Here is a 19,316-nt window from a genome sequence, read left to right as displayed (position 1 = left end):
AGAATTGTTGATGAATTATATAATGAATGTATCACAGCTAAAATAACAACTTTAATCCACGTACATTATGTGCACACATAAAAAATTGATTTGATTTGTGCTGAGTGCACTATTTTGAGTTTCATTACAGGACTATGTGACTGTGATTTGGATTCTGGGTATTTCACTAAGAGGTTAAGTGGCATATATGGTGGATGAACTAGCTCCTATCTGAAGATGTTCCAGTTCCAACACTAAGTGGGTGCCTTCTAATGGAAGAACCAGAATGACGCAGTTTCTTTTCCTGTGAACCATAACATTCTGATCAATATGTCAGCATGTCCACAAAGAAAACAATTAGGTGAGCCAAAGACACACAGAGGAACCTAATATATGTTTTGTCCCTGTTATCATGCACGTGAGGTATTTCTGTTTTTTTAAGCAGCACAATATATCAACACCAGAGACCCTGTCTATAAATATTATTGGGGTCAAACCACCGGACAGTGTACTAATGGTGATCATTGTTATTATTAACATCACTCGCATTTTTTTAAGTTGACTTCTGTGTGTTCGTATTATGGGCCCTAAAGCTCTTGAGGTTGAAAAAGAGGCTTCATAATGACCACTCCCCTTCCACCACCATTACATTAGATCAAGGATGGCTCTTTATAAAGAAACCCTCAGAGTTCTAAATGGAGAAGAGGAATTCATTGGACTACAGGTTAGTGGAATTACTTGACACTTCTCTTTCTGTCTCTCTCTCTGACTCTCTCTCTCTCTTTGCGTTGTTCTTCTTTCATCTTTTTTTCCGTCTCTTTCTCTGTGTGTCTGTCCTAGCCAGTTGGCCATCTTTGTTATTTTGTTCTGGACATGGGACTCTGAGGTCCAGTCAATTTAAACAACTGCATGATGAGACTGTGACTAAATATTACAGTGTGCATTCCATTAAACCCATCCTTTCTTTCCTCATAGAGAAATAAACTTTGGATTGTTGCATTCGGTCAGCATGCTCAACTCAATGATACTCTTCTGGTGGACGCTCAATCTCATCCACATGGCATCTGGGCTGGTCCATGGCAACATGCGTTTGGATGACACTCATCCCAGCCTGAGAAGGAGCGAGGACTCTTTCCTCCCAGATATAGGTTAGTGGTGTCAGACTTTAACTGAAAATACATTCATTTAACCAGGGCACAGTTACAAATAGCATTAGGAAATGATCAATGCATACAAATACTGTACTTTCATGTGAGAAACACTAAAATGCCTTAGAATCCGACTGTACCGCCCACTAATTCCAATCAGTTTCTTAGATTTGTATTTATTTTATGGGGAAATAAAAAGGTAGGAATTTAACTGAAAACTTTGTTTCCATAGGGAAAATCTCCGTATCCAGTGTGGATCCAGTGCATTTCAGAACTGAATTTGAGGAGGAGCAGATGATGGTGGACACAGGATCTTATGATGAGGTTTGTGTGTGTGCATAATGTGTATGAGTAACGTAATGATGTAGTGACCATATATATTTAGATGGACAATAAGTGGGTTAAGCAACTTAACGGCATTTGACAAAGGATGAGATGACAAGCCCACAATACTTGTTTCACTTATTTATTTATTTTGGATTCATATTTTTTCTGTATATAATTATTATAATTTTTATTTTGATATAGTGTTGTGATAGTCTGTAAATTAAAACGGTGCCTTCAAGAATCAGCGTGATAGGTTACATAAATACGTGTTAGAATATAGACCATAAAATAGTGTGCCACCAAGCTACTATGATACAAAGGGTATTTTTTCAACTGCACGTCACAAATGCTTAATGTGATTTCATAAAAATGATAATAATAGCAGAGCATCTGGTAGACAGAACAAGAATTATTATAAATGATGAGAACAATACATTATTTTTATAATGTGACTGAATCCTCGGAACTAAGTCTAATATGTTGTATGTATGTATTTGTTTTGTCTGTTTTCTGTTTGTGTGTATGTATACATGTGTGCATGTATGTGTTTGCATGTTTGTGTGTCTATGCACGTGTGTGTGTGTATTGTGTCACCAGGATGATGCTGAGGCAGTACAGCTCCAGAGCAGAGCTATGCGTTCACCTCGACGTTGTATCCCCCACTTTCAGTTCTGCCAGCAGGGCCACCACCTGCCTTGCTGTGAACCATGTGACACCTGTCACTGCCGCTTCTACGGAGCCTATTGCTCCTGTCGCCGGGTTGGACAGGACTGTACCCATGGACGCACTTAGTACAATCCACTGCCCCCTCCACCCCATCTTTGTCCCATTGCCAACCAATTCTGACTATACTGAACATAGTGTTATAGGTATATTCCTATGAGACCAAAAAGATATGCAGACTCAATGGGTGAGTCTATTCTTTATTCCTCTGTGTGATTTCATTTGTTATGTATTCTAACATATGTATAATCCTTTCGGTTTGAATTTACAATGCAATGAAACAGAAAATGTTACTTATGATCAAGAGGCTAATGTCTATGTTTATTCATCTGATGGAGAATTTAAGTCATGATTAAAAGGAAAGATTTGGACAAAAGTTGTTGTTTTTTTTGTAGTGTTTTTGTGCAATTTGCCTTAATAGCGTTATTGTTATTTTATTCAAATAGAACATTGTAATTTTATCATACTCTCATAAATATATATTTTTTGTAATTGCAAACCAAGTTGTCTTTAAACTGACATTTTAAATGATGATGTAGTATGCATTAATACTGTTCATTTATTGATAGTTACATATACTCTGTATTGAGGTCTAAAACTTATGTCTGCCTTCCATGCTTTGCTGTTCAACAACAAGTAAATAATGTTATAGTCTTAAACAATCTTAGATAAACAAAGATGTTTATTGATGACCAAAGTGAAACTTTTAGTAGTGATCACAACTTTAGTTGGCAGCGATGATCTGGTCGGCCCAGGCACGGAGCTCAGTGACGCGAGCGTACACTCCGGGCATGGAGGGGGTGCAGGTGCCACTGCCCCAGGACACGATACCAACCAGAGTCCAGGCACCAGCCTTCTCACAGACCAGGGGGCCACCAGAGTCACCCTGAAATACACAAAATACACTTTGAGTTCAGTCTGCATCCAATAATACAAGCACAGGACTTCAGGGATATATTTAAAACATGTTCAAAGTAATGTGACATCATCTCTTGGTAGAATCCTTCGGGGACAGAGTTTGAAAGAGTCTCACCATGCAGGAGGAGGCACCAGAGGCACCAGCGCAGATCATGAGGTTGGTGATCTTGCTGCCCCAGAAACGCTGGCACTCCGTGTTGGTCAGCAGAGGGAGAGCAGCCTGTTGCAGCAGGGCGGGGGTGTCAGGGGCTGGAGGGAGGGAAATCATATTTTAATGTGCAAAATACATTCATGAAGTCAACAAATGCATTTGTAAGAAACAAATTATTTGAATGCAGAACATGTTATATTTAGATTACAGAAAGGCACAGAAAGCATTCATGTAAAAGTGACTCAATGGAATAACCCATTAATAAAGGATAATACATTTACAAAAAAGTAAACAAAAAAACAAAAAATCCATCTTATGGTTATCCATTGATGGTTGATGTTTCACAGTTTTATATGGCCTAAAACATAAATACAGTATACCTGGTGCAGTCATGAGCTTGATATAAAGATTATACTTTACCATTGTGGCGGGTCAGACCCCAGCCAGAGGTCACACACTTCATGCCACCAGGAAAGTTGTCACCGGTCTCAGCAACACACACAGGGGACACACGGAGACCCATCTGAGCGGGGCTGGCCAGCTTGATCAGGGTGATGTCGTTGTTGATGGTGAAACCATTGTATTTGGGGTGCTTGAAGACCTGTCGGTCAAATCATATTGCCCCAATCAGCATCTCAGTCCACAGTACCAACCAGCTAGAAATGACTTCATTCTACTAAGTATCTACTAAGTAAGGGAGTCAGGTGGCTGAGTGGTTAGGGAATCGGGCTAGTGATCTAAAGGTTGCCAGCTCGATTCCCGGCCGTGCAAAATGACGTTGTGTCCTTGGACAAGGCACTTCACCCTACTTGCCTCGGGGGAATGTACTTACTGTAAGTCGCTCTGGATAAGAACGTCTGCTAAATTACTAAATGTAAATGTAAGTATTGTGCAGCTTGCTTGTTGTTTTTTTACCTTGCCGATCTTCATGGTCTGAATGTCCTCAGCGTTGGAAGAGCGGTCATGCTCTCCCAGGATGACACGGTGAGAAGTCCTGAAACAGACCTTTCTAGTCAGTACACAGCTGTATCCGGAGGAACCCTAATGATCTGTGTCACCATGGAGACCATAACAGGTAATACAGTACTCACTTCACACCACAATGGGCAGCAGTGATGACCCAGTTCTCATTGATCAGGGAGCCTCCGCAGAAGTGGAAGCCAGTGTAGTCCTGCAATAAAATATATAATAAAAAAATGGTTCCATTTCAAACATCTAGTTCAAACATCTAGTTCCAGACACATTATGATAAATTAGTCTGTAAGAATAATTATTTGAATATCATTAATTGTATTTTATTCACAATAATTGAACATTTCAAAGGACTGCTGATTGATCAAAACTTTCCGCATTACCTGCAGGGACACCTGCCAGGGCCAGGAGTGGGGCACGGCCTCCTCACCATTGACGATGCGGGCGTAGCCGGTGATGACAGGCTGGACGGCAGGTGAGCCACAGCCTAATGATAGAACCCCATAGTTATCACATTTAACTAGAGTATAACTCCTGCGTGTGCAACATTGTTGTCCTGATTTGTCTAAATTTGGTTAGCATACATTAAGACATCCCAAAAATATTTGCACTGGTAGAAACTACAAAGCCTAAAATGCCTTGAGCATTCAACTCCTATGCCGTAAATCAGTTTAAGGTGTGTGAGAGCATTACAAGCAGTACCACTCAATGACAAAACCAGAGAAAGTCTGAAAGTTCTTATACCGTAGACTGCACCAACAAAGGCAAGGCAGGAAAGGATCAGGAGACAGGCCATGTTTGAAGCTTGGTGGGATTAGTCTTTTCTGAGGGTCTTTTATACCTGAGGGCCAGACGTATCTTATCTGTTGACTTGTGGGATACTGTACACCTTGCAATTGAAAGATTACATCATCCTTTCCATAGAAATAGACCATGGCCTTAGCAGTCACCATGCTTTCTGATATTTACCATTGAGGAGTAAGTGAAATTCATTTTTTCAATTGTTCCCTAGTGTACAGGCGTAACTTGTCTTGCTTAATTAAATGTAACTTTAAAATGTGCTTGCTCAGGGCAGAGTGTGTGAGTAATCTGTCAGGATAAGCAACAGTAGCAAAATACACTCAATTGGACTGGTTTACAACTTGAGAGATAAACAGTCTAGCTTTTTTCCATCCTGGAAGTTTCCTTAAATTATGATTCTTGGAATGAGATTCAATTCAATGACTGTGGTAAAGCTTCAGTAGAAGATTTTCTTTTAAACATGTTCATCCACACTGTTTAAAAGTGTTAATATGTTAACTGAGGCTTGTACATGTTGTATTGATAAGACAAGTACACAACACAAGGTCACTACTGTAGTACACACCTGACCCATTCCCAGGACATTGACTTGTCCTGAGTAATATGCAATGCTACCCATACTGTATTGTACAAGCAAAATCCTCATTATGAAAAAAGCATGTAGTGGATGTGGTGGGAGCACCATATCCACTACATATTCTTTCTTTCGTCTACTAAATCTTCAATTAATAGATTAATGTGTTTCTTTAAGCATTTGATTTTGGAACAAGCCTATTAATTCTCCCAACAATGGACAATTTGTGCTATTTCATTCCTGCACATTTCAACGTCTCACACAATATTTTATATAAGACATCTTAATATTCTAATGTTATTTTAGGAACATTTCAGTCACGAAAATCCCCTGGTTAAAAAGGCAAATAATAATACTGACTAGACACTTGTTTTATTCAGGATGAAATAAAACTGAAAACAATTCTGACAACCTTAGTTGGTAGCAATGATCTGGTCAGCCCAGGCACGAAGCTCAGTGCGTACACTCCCGGCATGGAGTGGGGCACGGCCTCCTCACCGTTGACGATGCGGGCGTAGCCGGTGATGACAGGCTGGAAGGCAGGTGAGCCACAGCCTAATGATAGAACCACATGGTCATGTTATCACATTTAACTACAGTATAACTCCTGAGTGTGCAACATTGTTATATTGATTTGTCTAGCCAACGACGACAGGCTGGATGGCTGTAGTACCACAGCCTACAAACACAAAGGCTTTCAATTGACCTTCAACAAGTTACTTCTGACATTAGATCTGCCATAATCAAACCTTGCTATTCTGAAGTTCAGGTTCATATTATCACTGAACAGGAGACAAACCAGAGGAAGGCCATGTTTTAGCATTGGGGTTATCAATCTCTGTGGATTTCTTTTAGGAGCACTCAGGGGCGTAGCCACGGGTAGGCCTGGGTAGGCACAGGCCTACCCAATTTGTTCTAAGGCCTACCCAAAGACGAAAATATCTCCCAAAAATTATGCACCGAGTACACATTGCAAAGTAAATAAGTAAAAAAAAAAAAGAAAAGTTACCTATCCATACGCCACGAGAGGCTACACAGCCCTCAGCAGGACAGCTCAAAATAGTGCGAGGACACCGGGGTCGAACAAAACAAGGGGTTTATTAAAGATCCTCAGAATTAACAAAAAAACTTCAAAATCTTACATAGGATTCCAAAAAAACGTAAACGGCACCTCTTCTAGGCGCAGGACTCCATCTCTTCACCAAACCCCACTCTGCCCACCTAACTGTGGCTCTCCCTCTTTAACCCAACCCTTTAGGTCATCAGGGTCTGATCAGTTTCAGGTGTGCGGGAATGCCCCGTTTTTAGGGAGGGATGGAGGTCCCGGCTCCCCCAGCAGAGGGAGCCACAGCTGCTCAGGGCTGCAGCCACCTCCGGGGAATGTAGCACCCCTCCAGGACCCAGCCTCTCGTGACGTCACAATATTTTTCTAGGCCTACACAAAAATATTTTTCTGGCTACGCCCCTGGGAGCACTATAAAGCAGGTACTGCATGTCCCCCTGTGTGTCCCTCCCCCTGATGCAACCTGAGGCTTTACTGATAATAAGGAACATTTTCTCACATGTCTTTATTGGTTTTACAAAATAACAAGAAAAAGCACATCATTATGAATTATTTTACTACTACATTACTTTACATTACTACTACCGATTACTTTAAAAAGCAGAATACATTTAAATCATGATATTTAACATTCATACTATACTATGCATTGAAGGGTTTTCATTTTGTTATGGCAGAACCTTTAGTGTTCAAGTACATTTCTTTGACATTGAAAGCAAGCAGTTGTAGGTTCAATCGTTTTAGAGGTATTTACATTTGTATTTATATAGCAGATGCTTTCATACAAATAGACATATAAATAGTGCATACAATAATCAAGGATCAGAAGTGCTTGGTTGAACAGTATTTCCATGGTTAGTGCCAGGGAGCGGTCTGTATTTCACCAGGCACAGTGCATCAACATCCCAACTCAATAGTGCAACATTTTACATACCAGGTCTTGCAACACAGACTGTCCTTTGACATAACTCCCTATAATGGTGAGAGAACTGTGCATTATAAATGCTTGATTGTCTGCTGCGCTTACCATGTGGACTTTTGTATGTCATATTGGAAATAAAAGTCTGATAAATTAATACATGTACATGTAAAACTATTATGTAAATAACAGAAAACATGTTTAAAATGTAAGCATATTTACATAAGAAATGTAACCATATAATGAAATTAAATGTGTTGACAGTAATGGTTGGGGAATATTGCAGTATCATACAGATGTAGTGGTGACCTATTGAATACCTTCTTCATGTTCAGATGAATAAAGAAGTCACACAATGAGAATACTCTGAATGTATTAAAATGCCACTTTAATTACACTCTACACAACAGACAACATATGGAAAATATGATATCATATTAGAAAAGCATGGCCCACATTAGTGATACTGCAGTAACAATAAAAACACAATCATGTCTGTCAAGGATTATAGTCTGAATAAAAGCATTAATTTATTCTATTGAGTTGAGTGAAGGTGTCAGTGTGGAAGGAAACAGAGTACTGACGAATGTTCACAGAAAGGTGCACCAAGCCACATGAGGACAAAATGTGTTCCTGAGAAGATCCTGTGTTATTGTTATTGTCATTTTGTTCAAATAGAACATTGTAATTCTATCAAACTCTAATCAATAAAACATGTGTGTAATTGAAAAGCAAGTTGTCTTTAAACTGACATTTTAAACGATGATGTAGTATGCATTAATACTGTTCATTAATTGATAGTTACATATAGTCACACTCACATTTTAGATGCTAATATGAGCTGTATTGAGGTCTAAAACTTATGTCTGCCTTCATGCTTTGCTGGTCAACAACAAGTGAATAATTTTATAGTTGTAAACAATCTTATATAAACAAAGATGTTTATTTATCATTGATCATTTTAGTAGTGATCACAACTTTAGTTGGCAGCGATGATCTGGTCGGCCCAGGCACGGAACACAGAGACGCGGGCGTACACTCCGGGCAGGGAGGCGGTGCAGTCGCCATCGTCCCAGGACACGACACCTACCAGAGTCCAGGCACCAGCCTTCTCACAGACCAGGGGGCCACCATAGTCACCCTGAAATACACACAATACACTTTGAGTTCAGTCTGCATCCAATTATACAAGCACAGGACTTCAAGGATATATTTACATTTATGCATTTAGCAGACGCTTTGATCCAAAGCGACTTCCAAGAGAGAGCTTTACAAATATTTAAAACATGTTCAAAGTATTGTGACATCATCTCTTGGTAGAATCCTTCGGGGACAAAGTTTGAAAGAGCCTCACCTTGCAGAAGGCACCAAAGGTACCAGAGGCACCAGCGCAGATCATGGTGTCGCGAATGTTGCTGCCCCAGAAACCCTCGCACTCAGAGTTGGTCAGCAGAGGGAGAGCAGCCTGTTGCAGCAGGGCGGGAGTGTCAGGGGCTGGCGGGAGGGAAATCATATTTTAATGTGCAAAATACATTCCTGAAGTCAACAAATGCATTTGTCAGAAACAGATGATTTGAATGCAGAACATGTTATATTTAGATTACAGAAAGGCACAGAAAGCATTCATGTAAAAGTGGCCCATTCATAAGGGATAATAAATGAATAATAAAGTAAGGAAATAAAAAGCATAAATAAGCATTTTTTTGTTGTCTATGACAAGAACAGAGTGCCTTCATAAAAGTCACAACAATCCATCTTATGGTTATCCATAGATGGTTGATGTTTCACAGTTACTGGAACTGATTAAATAATCGAATACTTAAAGAATGGAGGCCTTAAACATAAGTAGACATGGTGCAATCATGAGCTTGATATAAAGATTATACTTTACCATTGTGGCAGGTCAGACCCCAGCCAGAGGTCATACACGTCAAGCCACCGGGGAAGTTGTCACCAGTCTCAGCAACACACACAGGGGACACACGGAGACCCATCTGAGCGGGGCTGGCCAGCTTGATCAGGGTGATGTCGTTGTTATCGATGAAGCTATTGTATTTCGGGTGCTGGAAGACCTGTCGGTCAAATCATATTGCCCCAATCAGCATCCCAGTGAACCAGGACCAGATAGAAAGGATTTCATTCTACTAAGTATTGTGCAGCTTGCTTGTTGTTTTTTTACCTTATCGACCTTAATGGTCTGAATGTCCTCAGCTTTGGAAGAGCGGTCATGCTCTCCCAGGATGACACTGTGATGTGGCCTACACATGCATACTGAATTTTAAGTCAGTTGGAGTTATGGTTCCTAAGAAGATATTTGTAAAAAAAATTAAATGTTCACCGTACATGGCGGATGGCGGTTTTGGACAAATCTTTACTGTACAGAAACATCCAATATGGCTGCCATTATAGGTTCTTGAGGCTTTTTTGTTAGAAATAATGCATGTATACTAAATATGTGAATGTTGGGACCTTTGGGCTGCCAATGGCATCACTTTGAAAATTGACAAATTGGGGCGTGGCCTGTAGCGCCATCTATTGTCTCACATGGGCCATGTTTGGTATGGTAGTTACTAATACTCTGCAGTTTCAACATGCCAAATTTCTCAACTTTTACATTACTGGTCTAGGGGCTGCCATTGACTCCCATAGAAACAGCATTATCATAATAATACCACCAATAACAATAGGGTCCTCCTTCCGGAGGAACCCTCATGATCTGTATCACCATGGAGACCATAACAAGGTAATACAGTACTCACTTCACAGCACAGCGGGCAGCAGTGATGACCCAGTTTTCATTGATCAGGGAGCCACCACAGAAGTGGAAGCCAGCGAAGTCCTGCAATAAAATACATCATTTTTTTAAGTTATTCCATTTCAAACATACATCTAGTTTTAGATACATTATGAGAAATAATTTTGGAAGGATAATTACTTGAATCTCATTATTGTTCACAAAAATGTAACATTTCAAAGGACTGCTGATTGATCAAAACTTTCGGCATTACCTGCAGGGACACCTGCCAGGGCCAGGAGTGGGGCACGGCCTCCTCACCGTTGGCGATGCGGGCGTAGCCGGTGATGACAGGCTGGATGGCAGGTGAGCCACAGCCTAATGATAGAACCCCATGGTCATCACATTTAACTACAGTATAACTCCTGAGTGTGCAACATTGTTGTATTGATTTGTCTACATTTGGTTAGCATACATTAAGACATACAAAAAAAAAATTGTACTGGTAAAAACTTCAAAGACTGCAAATCCCTTGAACATTCAACTCCTATGCCGTAAGTCAGTTTAAGGTGTGTGAGAGCATTACAAGCAGTACCACTCAGTGACAAAACCAGAGAAAGTCTGAAAGTTCTTATACCGTAGACTGCACCAACAAAGGCAAGGCAGGAAAGGATCAGGAGACAGGCCATGTTTGAAGCTTGGTGGGATTTGTCTTTTCTGAGGGTCTTTTATACCCGAGGGCCAGACTTGTGGGATAATGTACACCTTGCAATAGAAAGATTACATAAACCTTTCCATAGAAATAGACCATGGCCTTAGCAGTCACCATGCTTTCTGATATTTACCATTGAGGAGGAGTAAGTGAAATTCATTTTTTCAATTGTTCCCAAGTGTACAGGCGTAACTTGTCTTGCTTAATTAAATGTAACTTTAAAATGTGCTTGCTCAGGGCAGAGTGTGTGAGTAATCTGTCAGGATCAGCAACAGTAGCAAAATACACTCAATTGGACTGGTTTACAACTTGAGAGATAAACAGTCTAGCTTTTTTCCATCCTGGAAGTTTCCTTAAATTATGATTCTTGGAATGAGATTCAATTCAATGAATGTTGTAGGGCGTCAGTCGAAGATTTTCTTTGAAACATTTTCATCCAAACTGTTTAAAAGTGTTAATATGTTAACTGAGGCTTGTACATGTTGTATTGATAAGACAAGTACACAACACAAGGTCACTACTGTAGTACACACCTGACCCATTCCCAGGACATTGACTTGTCCTGAGTAATATGCAATGCTACCCATACTGTATTGTACAAGCAAAATCCTCAATATGAAAAAAGCATGTTGTGGATGTGGTGGGAGCACCATATCCACTACATATTCTTTCTTTAGTGTACTAAATCTTCTTAGATTAATGTATTTCTTTAAGCATTTGATTTTGGAACAAGCCTATTCATTCTCCCAACAATGGACAATTTGTGCTATTTCATTCCTTTGCAAAAAGTGCAAAGAGGGGTGAGACCCTAAAACTTTCCTAATCCTCCTTCATCCCCTCAATCAAATAGCTGACTGCAGTACGCTGTATATCCTTGGTCAAGTTTTTGGTTAGTCATCATGACTCAGATAATACTTTGTTTACATTGGCACATTTCAATGTCTCACACAAAAAATTTTACAAGACATCTTAATATTCTAATGTTACTTTAGGAACATTTCAGTTACGAAAATCCCTTGGTTAAATAGGCAAATAATAATACTGACTAGAGTCACCCTGAAATACACAAAATACACTTTGAGTGCAGTCTGCATCCAATAATACAAGCACAGGACTTCATTAAAAAGGATATATTTAAAATATGTAGTAAAATAAGTAAGGTGACATCATCTCTTGATTCAAAACATTTCGGCTCGTTATCGAGATCTGTAGAAGCCTGGTGACATGCATTTGAATTAGGTGTGTCGGAGCCAAGAAACATCTTAAAAATGCAGGACAGGGGTTCCCTGAGGACCAGGGTTGGTGATCTTGCTGGCGCTGAAACGCTGGACTTGGTCAGCAGAGGGAGAGCAGCCTGTTGCAGCAGGGCGGGGGTGTCGGGGGCTGGAGGGAGGGGTCACGAAGGGCATCAGCGTTAAATGGACATGCTCGTCTCCAATTTATTCTGAGTAAAGTTTCCACAGGGATGTTCAGCAATGGACATGTGACATGGTCCTGCTTACCATTACAGCGGGTCAGACCCCAGCCAGAGGTCACACACTTCATGCCACCGGGGAAGTTGTCACCGGTCTCAGCAACACACACAGGGGACACACGGAGACCCATCTGAGCGGGGCTGGCCAGCTTGATCAGGGTGATGTCGTTGTTGATGGTGAAACCATTGTATTTGGGGTGCTTGAAGACCTGTCGATGGAATGGAATAAAATGTTCTGCCTATTTGCCAGTATGTAGACTGTGTTGCACACACTCAGGCCTCACATGAACATACTCCACTTACGATATTAATAACATATATTTACACAATAAAAATAACTGTTCCAATACCGGTTAAAAGGCCTACTTTTGCTTTCCGACCTTCATGGTCCGAATATCCGCAGCATTGGAGGAGCGGTCATGCTCTCCCAGAATGACACGGTGAGAAGTCCTGAAACAGAAACACTGTTCCATTTGTTCCAATACTGACTCCTCATTTCTGTCCATGTTTGGTACACAGCTCACATTTTCAGTACATCAAGCACTACAATGAAGTAATTTTAACAATAGAAGTTCTTGCAGAATGTATTTTGCAGGTTGAAGCACTCACATCACAACACAGTGGGCAGCAGTGATGACCCAGTTCTCATTGATCAGGGAGCCACCGCAGAAGTGGAAGCCAGTGTAGTCCTGATAGAAACATGGTCAATGGAATCTACTGTGTGGTTGACAGGAGCTGATACGCACAGGTATCATGAACGTCACTCGTGTGCGGCTACGGTATGTTATAACCTGCAGGGACACCTGCCAGGGCCAGGAGTGGGGCACGGCCTCCTCACCGTTGACGATGCGGGCGTAGCCGGTGATGACAGGCTGGACGGCAGGTGAGCCACAGCCTAATGATAGAACCCCATGGTCAGGTTATCACATTTAACTACAGTATAACTCCTGAGTGTGCAACATTGTTGTCTTGATTTGTCTAGCCAAAGATGATAGGCTGGACGGCAGGAGTACCACAGCCTACAAACACAAAGGCTTTCAATTGACCTTCAACAAGTTACTTCTGACATTAGATCTACCAAAATCAAACCTTGCTATTGTGAAGTTCAGGTTCACTGAACAGTTTTCTCACCATAGACAGAGACGATGAAGGCAAGACAGGAGACACACCAGAGGAAGGCCATGTTTTAGCATTGGGGTTATCAATCTCTGTGGATTTCTTTTAGGAGCACTATAAAGCAGGTACTGCATGTCCCCCTGTGTGTCCCTCCCCCTGATGCAACCTGAGGCTTTACTGATAATAAGGAACATTTTCTCACATGTCTTTATTGGTTTTACAAAATAACAAGAAAAAGCACATCATTATGAATTATTTTACAACTACATTACTTTACATTACTACTACCGATTACTTTAAAAAGCAGAATACATTTAAATCATGATATTTAACATTCATACTATACCATGGTTAGTGCCAGGGAGCGGTCTGTATTTCACCAGGCACAGGTGGTGAGAGAACTGTGCATTATAAATGCTTGATTGTCTGCTGCGCTTACCATGTGGACTTTTGTATGTCATATTGGAAATAAAAGTCTGATAAATTAATACATGTACATGAAAAGCAATTATGTAAATAACAGAAAACATGTTTAAAATGTAAGCATATTTACATAAGAAATGTAACCATATAATGAAATTAAATGTGTTGACAGTAATGGTTGGGGAATATTGCAGTATCATACAGATGTAGTGGTGACCTATTGAATACCTTCTTCATGTTCAGATGACTAAAGAAGTCACACAATGAGAATACTCTGAATGTATTAAAATGCCACTTTAATTACACTCTACACAACAGACAACATATGGAAAATATTAGTGATAATATTTTATCACTAATATTCACATTAGTGATACTGCAGTAACAATAAAAACACAATCATGTCTGTCAAGGATTCTAGTCTGAATAAAAGCATGTTATTCTATTGAGTTGAGTGAAGGTGTCAGTGTGGAAGGAAACTGAGTACTGGCGAATTTTCACAGAAAGGTGCACCAAGCCACAATAGGACAAAATGTGTTCCTGAGAAGATCCTGAGAATAGTGTGATGGGCCAACATTGATAAGCAGCTGCTACAGGTTTTCCAGATATACCCCGAGTAGGATGGGTGAAAAACAGACTCTGGCCTCCCATTGGCGGACCAGGGACATGGTTTGGGGATAAATAGGGTCCCCTACTCCCAGATCTGTACATTCTCACAATGGCTTTCCTCTGGTTCGTGTCTTGCCTCGCATTCGTCAGTGCCGCCTATGGTAAACTTGTTACTAAACGTTTTGCTGTTGTGGAGTTTACTGTCATTCATGTACAAGGCTTTTTTACCTTTTTACTTTCAGATTTTAAATTCTGGCCTATGTATTTATCCAAACGTAAAGAAATGTAATATAATATGTAGGGTAGACATCAGCAAATCGAGTTATGTAAAACAAATATTAATTCAGGGGACACTTTCAGCCAAAGCAAGATATAGGAGTAGATTTAAACCTGGGACCTTTTGATATGCAGTCAAATGCTCCACATGGCTATGTGTACGCTATAATTCCACTTTTTCATTTTCTCCAGGCTGCGGCACCCCTGCCATTTCTCCCCAGGTGACCGGCTACGCCCGCATCGTCAACGGTGAGGAGGCCGTGCCCCACTCCTGGCCCTGGCAGGTGTCCCTGCAGGTGAGTGCCAGTCAATGCCACCCTCTGATAAAACAAGTTCTTTCTCTTTTTTGACAAAATTGTGCTTACAATAGGTTGTTTACTTGACACAAACATGGTCTAAAATTGTTTTGGAAAAAATAAAACATGTTTTTAGAGGTATTGTTGAGTAGAGGCCTGGTTATAGCCAGCATACCTCTTACAATCTTCTTTTTCCTCAGCAAACCAATGGCTTCCACTTCTGTGGAGGTTCCCTGATCAACGAGAACTGGGTTGTCACTGCCGCTCACTGCAACGTCAGGTGAGGGCGCCACCTCAGTTATTGTTTAGCAGATACATATCTACATATAACATCTTATTTATTTAGCAGACACTTTCCTTCAAAGCAGCTTACAAATAGTGCATGTAGTAAGTTCAGCAGACAATCAAGAATTAGAAGTGCAAAGTTATGACTCTATTTTAGTGGCTAGTGCCAAGGAACGGTTTAAGTACAGATAAACTATAACTGCATACATGCTTCTAAATGTTACTAGATATTCACCTCCAAACAAAATACTGCAACTGAAAACAAACTATTATGAGGTGTATTATGAAAGTATTTTGAAAGGTGGACATTTTGCGGTTGGGCCCGCAATGAGTTGATATTATGAGAAAGGCTCCATGGTTTCCTTGCTGTATTTCAGGACTTCTCACAATGTGATCCTGGGAGAGCACAACAAGGGCAGCAGTAGCAACACTGAGTCCATCCAGGTCATCAAGCCTGCTAAGGTAGGCACACAACAATGCCACTCTATCCATGAGACATTTATCAATTATTAGGCCATGTATCTGATAGAAATGTAAATGATTGCAGGTGCATGTAAATCTGTAATTTTCCAATTGAAACCTTTGGTTTCATCGTCCTGAGTGAACCATCAAGCAATAACTACGTTTTAAGTTTGAGGCGGTCTTATGTCTTTGACGGTGTACTGAACCTTTCGCTCAAATGTAGGAACAGCTAAAACCCTAGCCTATCCCAAACACACAAAACCTTTTTGTTGGAGTGCCATCCATCCACTGCTTCTTTGTACGATATCAAAGCTCCATCCTTTACTGTTATCATGTGTTAGTGTACTTGGGTTAAACTGTCACTTGAACACACCGCGTCTCCCTCCACCTACTCCCAAAGGTCTTCACTCACCCCAAGTGGAACCCTAGAACCATCAACAACGACATCACCCTGATCAAGCTGTCCAGGCCCGTGACCCTCGGCAGCACCGTGTCCCCTGTGTGCCTGGCTGAGTCCAGCGATGTCTTTGCCCCTGGCATGACCTGCGTGACCTCCGGCTGGGGTCTGACCCGCTACAACGGTGAGTCCCTGCCAGCCCAGTCATAACCTCAGGATCCATGCTTCTGTCACCCAGCACCCTACATAAAGAACTCATGCACAGTCTATGGCAAAACCATCAAATACGCATTCAGAGCCTCTAAAACAGAGGTACATCTCTGGTGGAGTGAAGCTGAGTTCAAATTAGCATTTTGATTTGTGATTCATTGCAGATTCTTTTTGCCTCACTTTTGGTTTATTGGTGGTAGTTCTAACCAGAGTGCGAATTATACAATGACAGCGGGGGGGTCAACTTCTTCTCCAGGGTGTGTATCAACCCCCCTGACCTGTTGTTTTTACCTCTTTTGGGGGGGTCCAAGTCTTAATTAGGGGGGGTCAGACCCCCCCCAAACCCCCCCGTAATTTGCACTCTGGTTCTAACGTGCCATCCTCTCTCTCTCTTTCTTTCTCTCGCCCATCCAGCCCCCAACACTCCAAACCTGCTGCAGCAGGCTGCCCTGCCCCTCCTGTCCAACGAGTCTTGCAAGAAGCACTGGGGCAGCAACATTTCCGACGTCATGATCTGCGCTGGTGGAGCTGGAGCCACCTCCTGCATGGTGAGCCCCTCCAGCCCACTCTCTCATCTACAGGATCTGGGCTTCATTCTTTCTCCTTTCCTTCAATTGTACTGTCATGGGCAGATGGATGTAACTCAGTAGAGCATTTGACTGCAGACCAGCAGGTCATAGGTTCAAATCCCTCCATGTATGTTGCTTTCGATAAAAAGGTTCTGCTAAATGAATATATCAACTTACAGCTGAGTACATTACTTCACAGACGCCTTTCGTACACCTTCACACACTCTCCTCTTTGAATCTGTCTGCCTGTGTACCCTTTATGTTCCCTCTGTTGTAGATTTGCTCCTTTCATTCTTTCCTTTTAGACTTGAACTGTGTTCCCCAAGGATCCCATGGTTGACGAGTCTAACTCTCTTCTTGCCCCCTCTCTATCTCAGGGTGACTCTGGTGGACCTCTGGTCTGTGAGAAGGACAACGCGTGGACCCTGGTCGGTATTGTGTCCTGGGGAAGCAGCCGCTGCTCCACCTCTACCCCTGCTGTCTACGCTCGAGTCACCGAGTTCCGCGCCTGGGCTGACCAGATCCTGGCCGCCAACTAAGAAGACTGACACAGCTACCCCTACCATTATCCCACACCCGGCCAGCATATCAACACTCATGCTTTAGTCGCTAAGAAGGAAAATGGCATGTGCTGGTTTGTATACCAAATACAACTACATGAACATACATTATTTTTGTCTCGTCTGGTCATTGTTATTGTGTAAAGAAAAGCGTGGTACCAAAAGGATCCAGAAGGGGGGGCTGTTAGCCCATGCATTGTTGCGGTGAAGTTTAGGAAGATATTGGTGTATTGCTGTAAACAAAAAGGAACTTAACCATAAGCCATAAGTTCAAACCACTGACCAAATAGATCCCAATTTCGTAACAAAAACATATGATGCCCACACCTTTTGCCTGAAGTTGATCCAAGTATTGATTTAACAAAAAAGAAAAAAAAAGTTTTTATAAAAGCCGTCCAGCAGCTACAGAAGTGTCTGTTGATGATCAAAACACAAACAAAAAAGACACATTCACTGAACCAAAATAGACAGGCCAGAGACAAGTTGAACCTTGATGGTGACAAAGCAACACATATGGCTCTGAACAACCATTTATCTCGCAACTGTAATTGCCATGGAAACATCTTTATATTGTTTTCAAGTGGAAAACAAATCTGAGCTGCAATTTGTTACATAAAACCAGCAGTGCCATGGCAACATCTCTATATTAGCTTTGAAGTGGATAGGAAACTGAGTGGTAACCAGGTGGGCTACTGCTGAAAAACAAGGTCTGCTAGGTTCTCACCAAGAAAGGATTTGATCAAACGTACAGTAAAAAATGCTTCTTAAACATTTTCAAGACGTTCACATGGTAACATTATGCACTGATGAAATCACCTATTAACCAGTGTTTCTTTGATTGCTTATATCTCATGCATGCATTCAGTTCAAATGAGTCGCACACCTTTTCCAAGGGTGAAGGAAGAGGTGAGGAAAATGTTACTCAGTAGAAACAGCTCACACAACCATACACAAATGCACATACGCACACACCTTCTCTCTTTCTTTGCACACACACGAACACAGACACATGGAGAGAAACCACAATCCCTCATGTACCATCTCTGTCCTCTGTCATGTACCAACCTGGGCCTCATTGATTTGAGGACATTTGTGACTGTGGAGGTATCAGTGGAAATGCATAATGACCCTCATGCAGCTGTAATGCTCAAATACCCTGGGGTACCGGCCCATCCCTGTAACAACGTTCACGTCTTCTTCGACTGCATCCCCTTATTAATGTCAAGGAGGTAAGACTGAGGGGGGTCAGAGAGAGGGAGAGAAAGAAAGAGAAAGAGAGAGAGGGGAGTGGAGGGAGGGAGGAATAGAAACAGAAATAAGGAGAGATGTGGCAAGGGGGAGGCTACAGTAAAGAAGAAAAAGTGAGACCGGAGTGATACATAGCAGGAATAGACAGGGAAGAAGATGAGAGAGACTGAAAGAGACAGACACATTGAACGAAAGAGCGTCAAAATTGAGATATTTATGAAATGTAATGCATGAAAATAAATAGTTTTAAATGAGCCTGAAACACAATTTCTTTTTTTTTTGAAGAAACCTTTATTTATCATGCAGTAGTGACACACATACGTCTGCAGGAAGCAGCAACTCTGGGAACACAAACCAGCATGCAGCAATG

General features: G+C 41.4%; 5 protein-coding genes across 5 annotated transcripts; 2 read left to right on the top strand and 3 right to left on the bottom strand.

Moving 5' to 3' along the window:
- Positions 1–597: 597 nt before the first annotated feature.
- On the top strand, positions 598–2,547 carry agrp (agouti related neuropeptide). Its single transcript, XM_062471131.1, has 4 exons — positions 598–703; positions 955–1,127; positions 1,360–1,451; positions 2,052–2,547. The coding sequence occupies exons 1-4, from the start codon at positions 675–677 to the stop codon at positions 2,244–2,246; spliced, it is 489 nt and encodes a 162-aa protein (XP_062327115.1). The 5' UTR covers positions 598–674; the 3' UTR covers positions 2,247–2,547.
- Positions 2,548–2,841: 294 nt separating this feature from the next.
- On the bottom strand, positions 2,842–5,101 carry LOC134027903 (chymotrypsin A-like). The gene is made up of 7 exons (XM_062471130.1): positions 4,963–5,101; positions 4,602–4,705; positions 4,338–4,417; positions 4,162–4,240; positions 3,667–3,847; positions 3,211–3,344; positions 2,842–3,063 (listed from the first exon to the last, which is right to left on the bottom strand). The coding sequence occupies exons 1-7, from the start codon at positions 5,012–5,014 to the stop codon at positions 2,902–2,904; spliced, it is 792 nt and encodes a 263-aa protein (XP_062327114.1). The 5' UTR covers positions 5,015–5,101; the 3' UTR covers positions 2,842–2,901.
- A 3,193-nt stretch (positions 5,102–8,294) lies between these two features.
- Positions 8,295–11,023, bottom strand: LOC134027900 (chymotrypsin A-like). The gene is made up of 7 exons (XM_062471129.1): positions 10,947–11,023; positions 10,584–10,687; positions 10,335–10,414; positions 9,755–9,833; positions 9,467–9,647; positions 8,930–9,069; positions 8,295–8,716 (listed from the first exon to the last, which is right to left on the bottom strand). Exons 1-7 carry the CDS (start codon positions 10,996–10,998, stop codon positions 8,555–8,557), a joined length of 798 nt encoding a protein of 265 aa, XP_062327113.1. The 5' UTR covers positions 10,999–11,023; the 3' UTR covers positions 8,295–8,554.
- A 1,049-nt stretch (positions 11,024–12,072) lies between these two features.
- LOC134028324 (chymotrypsin A-like) lies at positions 12,073–13,415 on the bottom strand (the record flags this gene model as incomplete). Its single annotated transcript, XM_062471806.1, is given in 6 exon segments — positions 12,073–12,077; positions 12,246–12,404; positions 12,524–12,704; positions 12,846–12,945; positions 13,105–13,184; positions 13,287–13,415. Coding segments are annotated over 6 exon segments (654 nt in total), but the record flags the coding sequence as incomplete, so codon positions are not given.
- A 1,234-nt stretch (positions 13,416–14,649) lies between these two features.
- On the top strand, positions 14,650–17,804 carry ctrb.3 (chymotrypsinogen B, tandem duplicate 3). The gene is made up of 7 exons (XM_062471637.1): positions 14,650–14,804; positions 15,112–15,215; positions 15,416–15,495; positions 15,878–15,962; positions 16,363–16,543; positions 16,984–17,117; positions 17,516–17,804. The coding sequence occupies exons 1-7, from the start codon at positions 14,753–14,755 to the stop codon at positions 17,675–17,677; spliced, it is 798 nt and encodes a 265-aa protein (XP_062327621.1). The 5' UTR covers positions 14,650–14,752; the 3' UTR covers positions 17,678–17,804.
- The last annotated feature ends 1,512 nt before the right edge of the window (positions 17,805–19,316 follow it).

The sequence above is a fragment of the Osmerus eperlanus genome, chromosome 10, assembly GCF_963692335.1.
Source record: "Osmerus eperlanus chromosome 10, fOsmEpe2.1, whole genome shotgun sequence".
NCBI lineage: Eukaryota > Metazoa > Chordata > Actinopteri > Osmeriformes > Osmeridae > Osmerus > Osmerus eperlanus.
The sequence above is the reverse complement of the archived record's forward strand: the minus strand, read 5'-3'. Positions and strand labels throughout refer to the sequence as shown.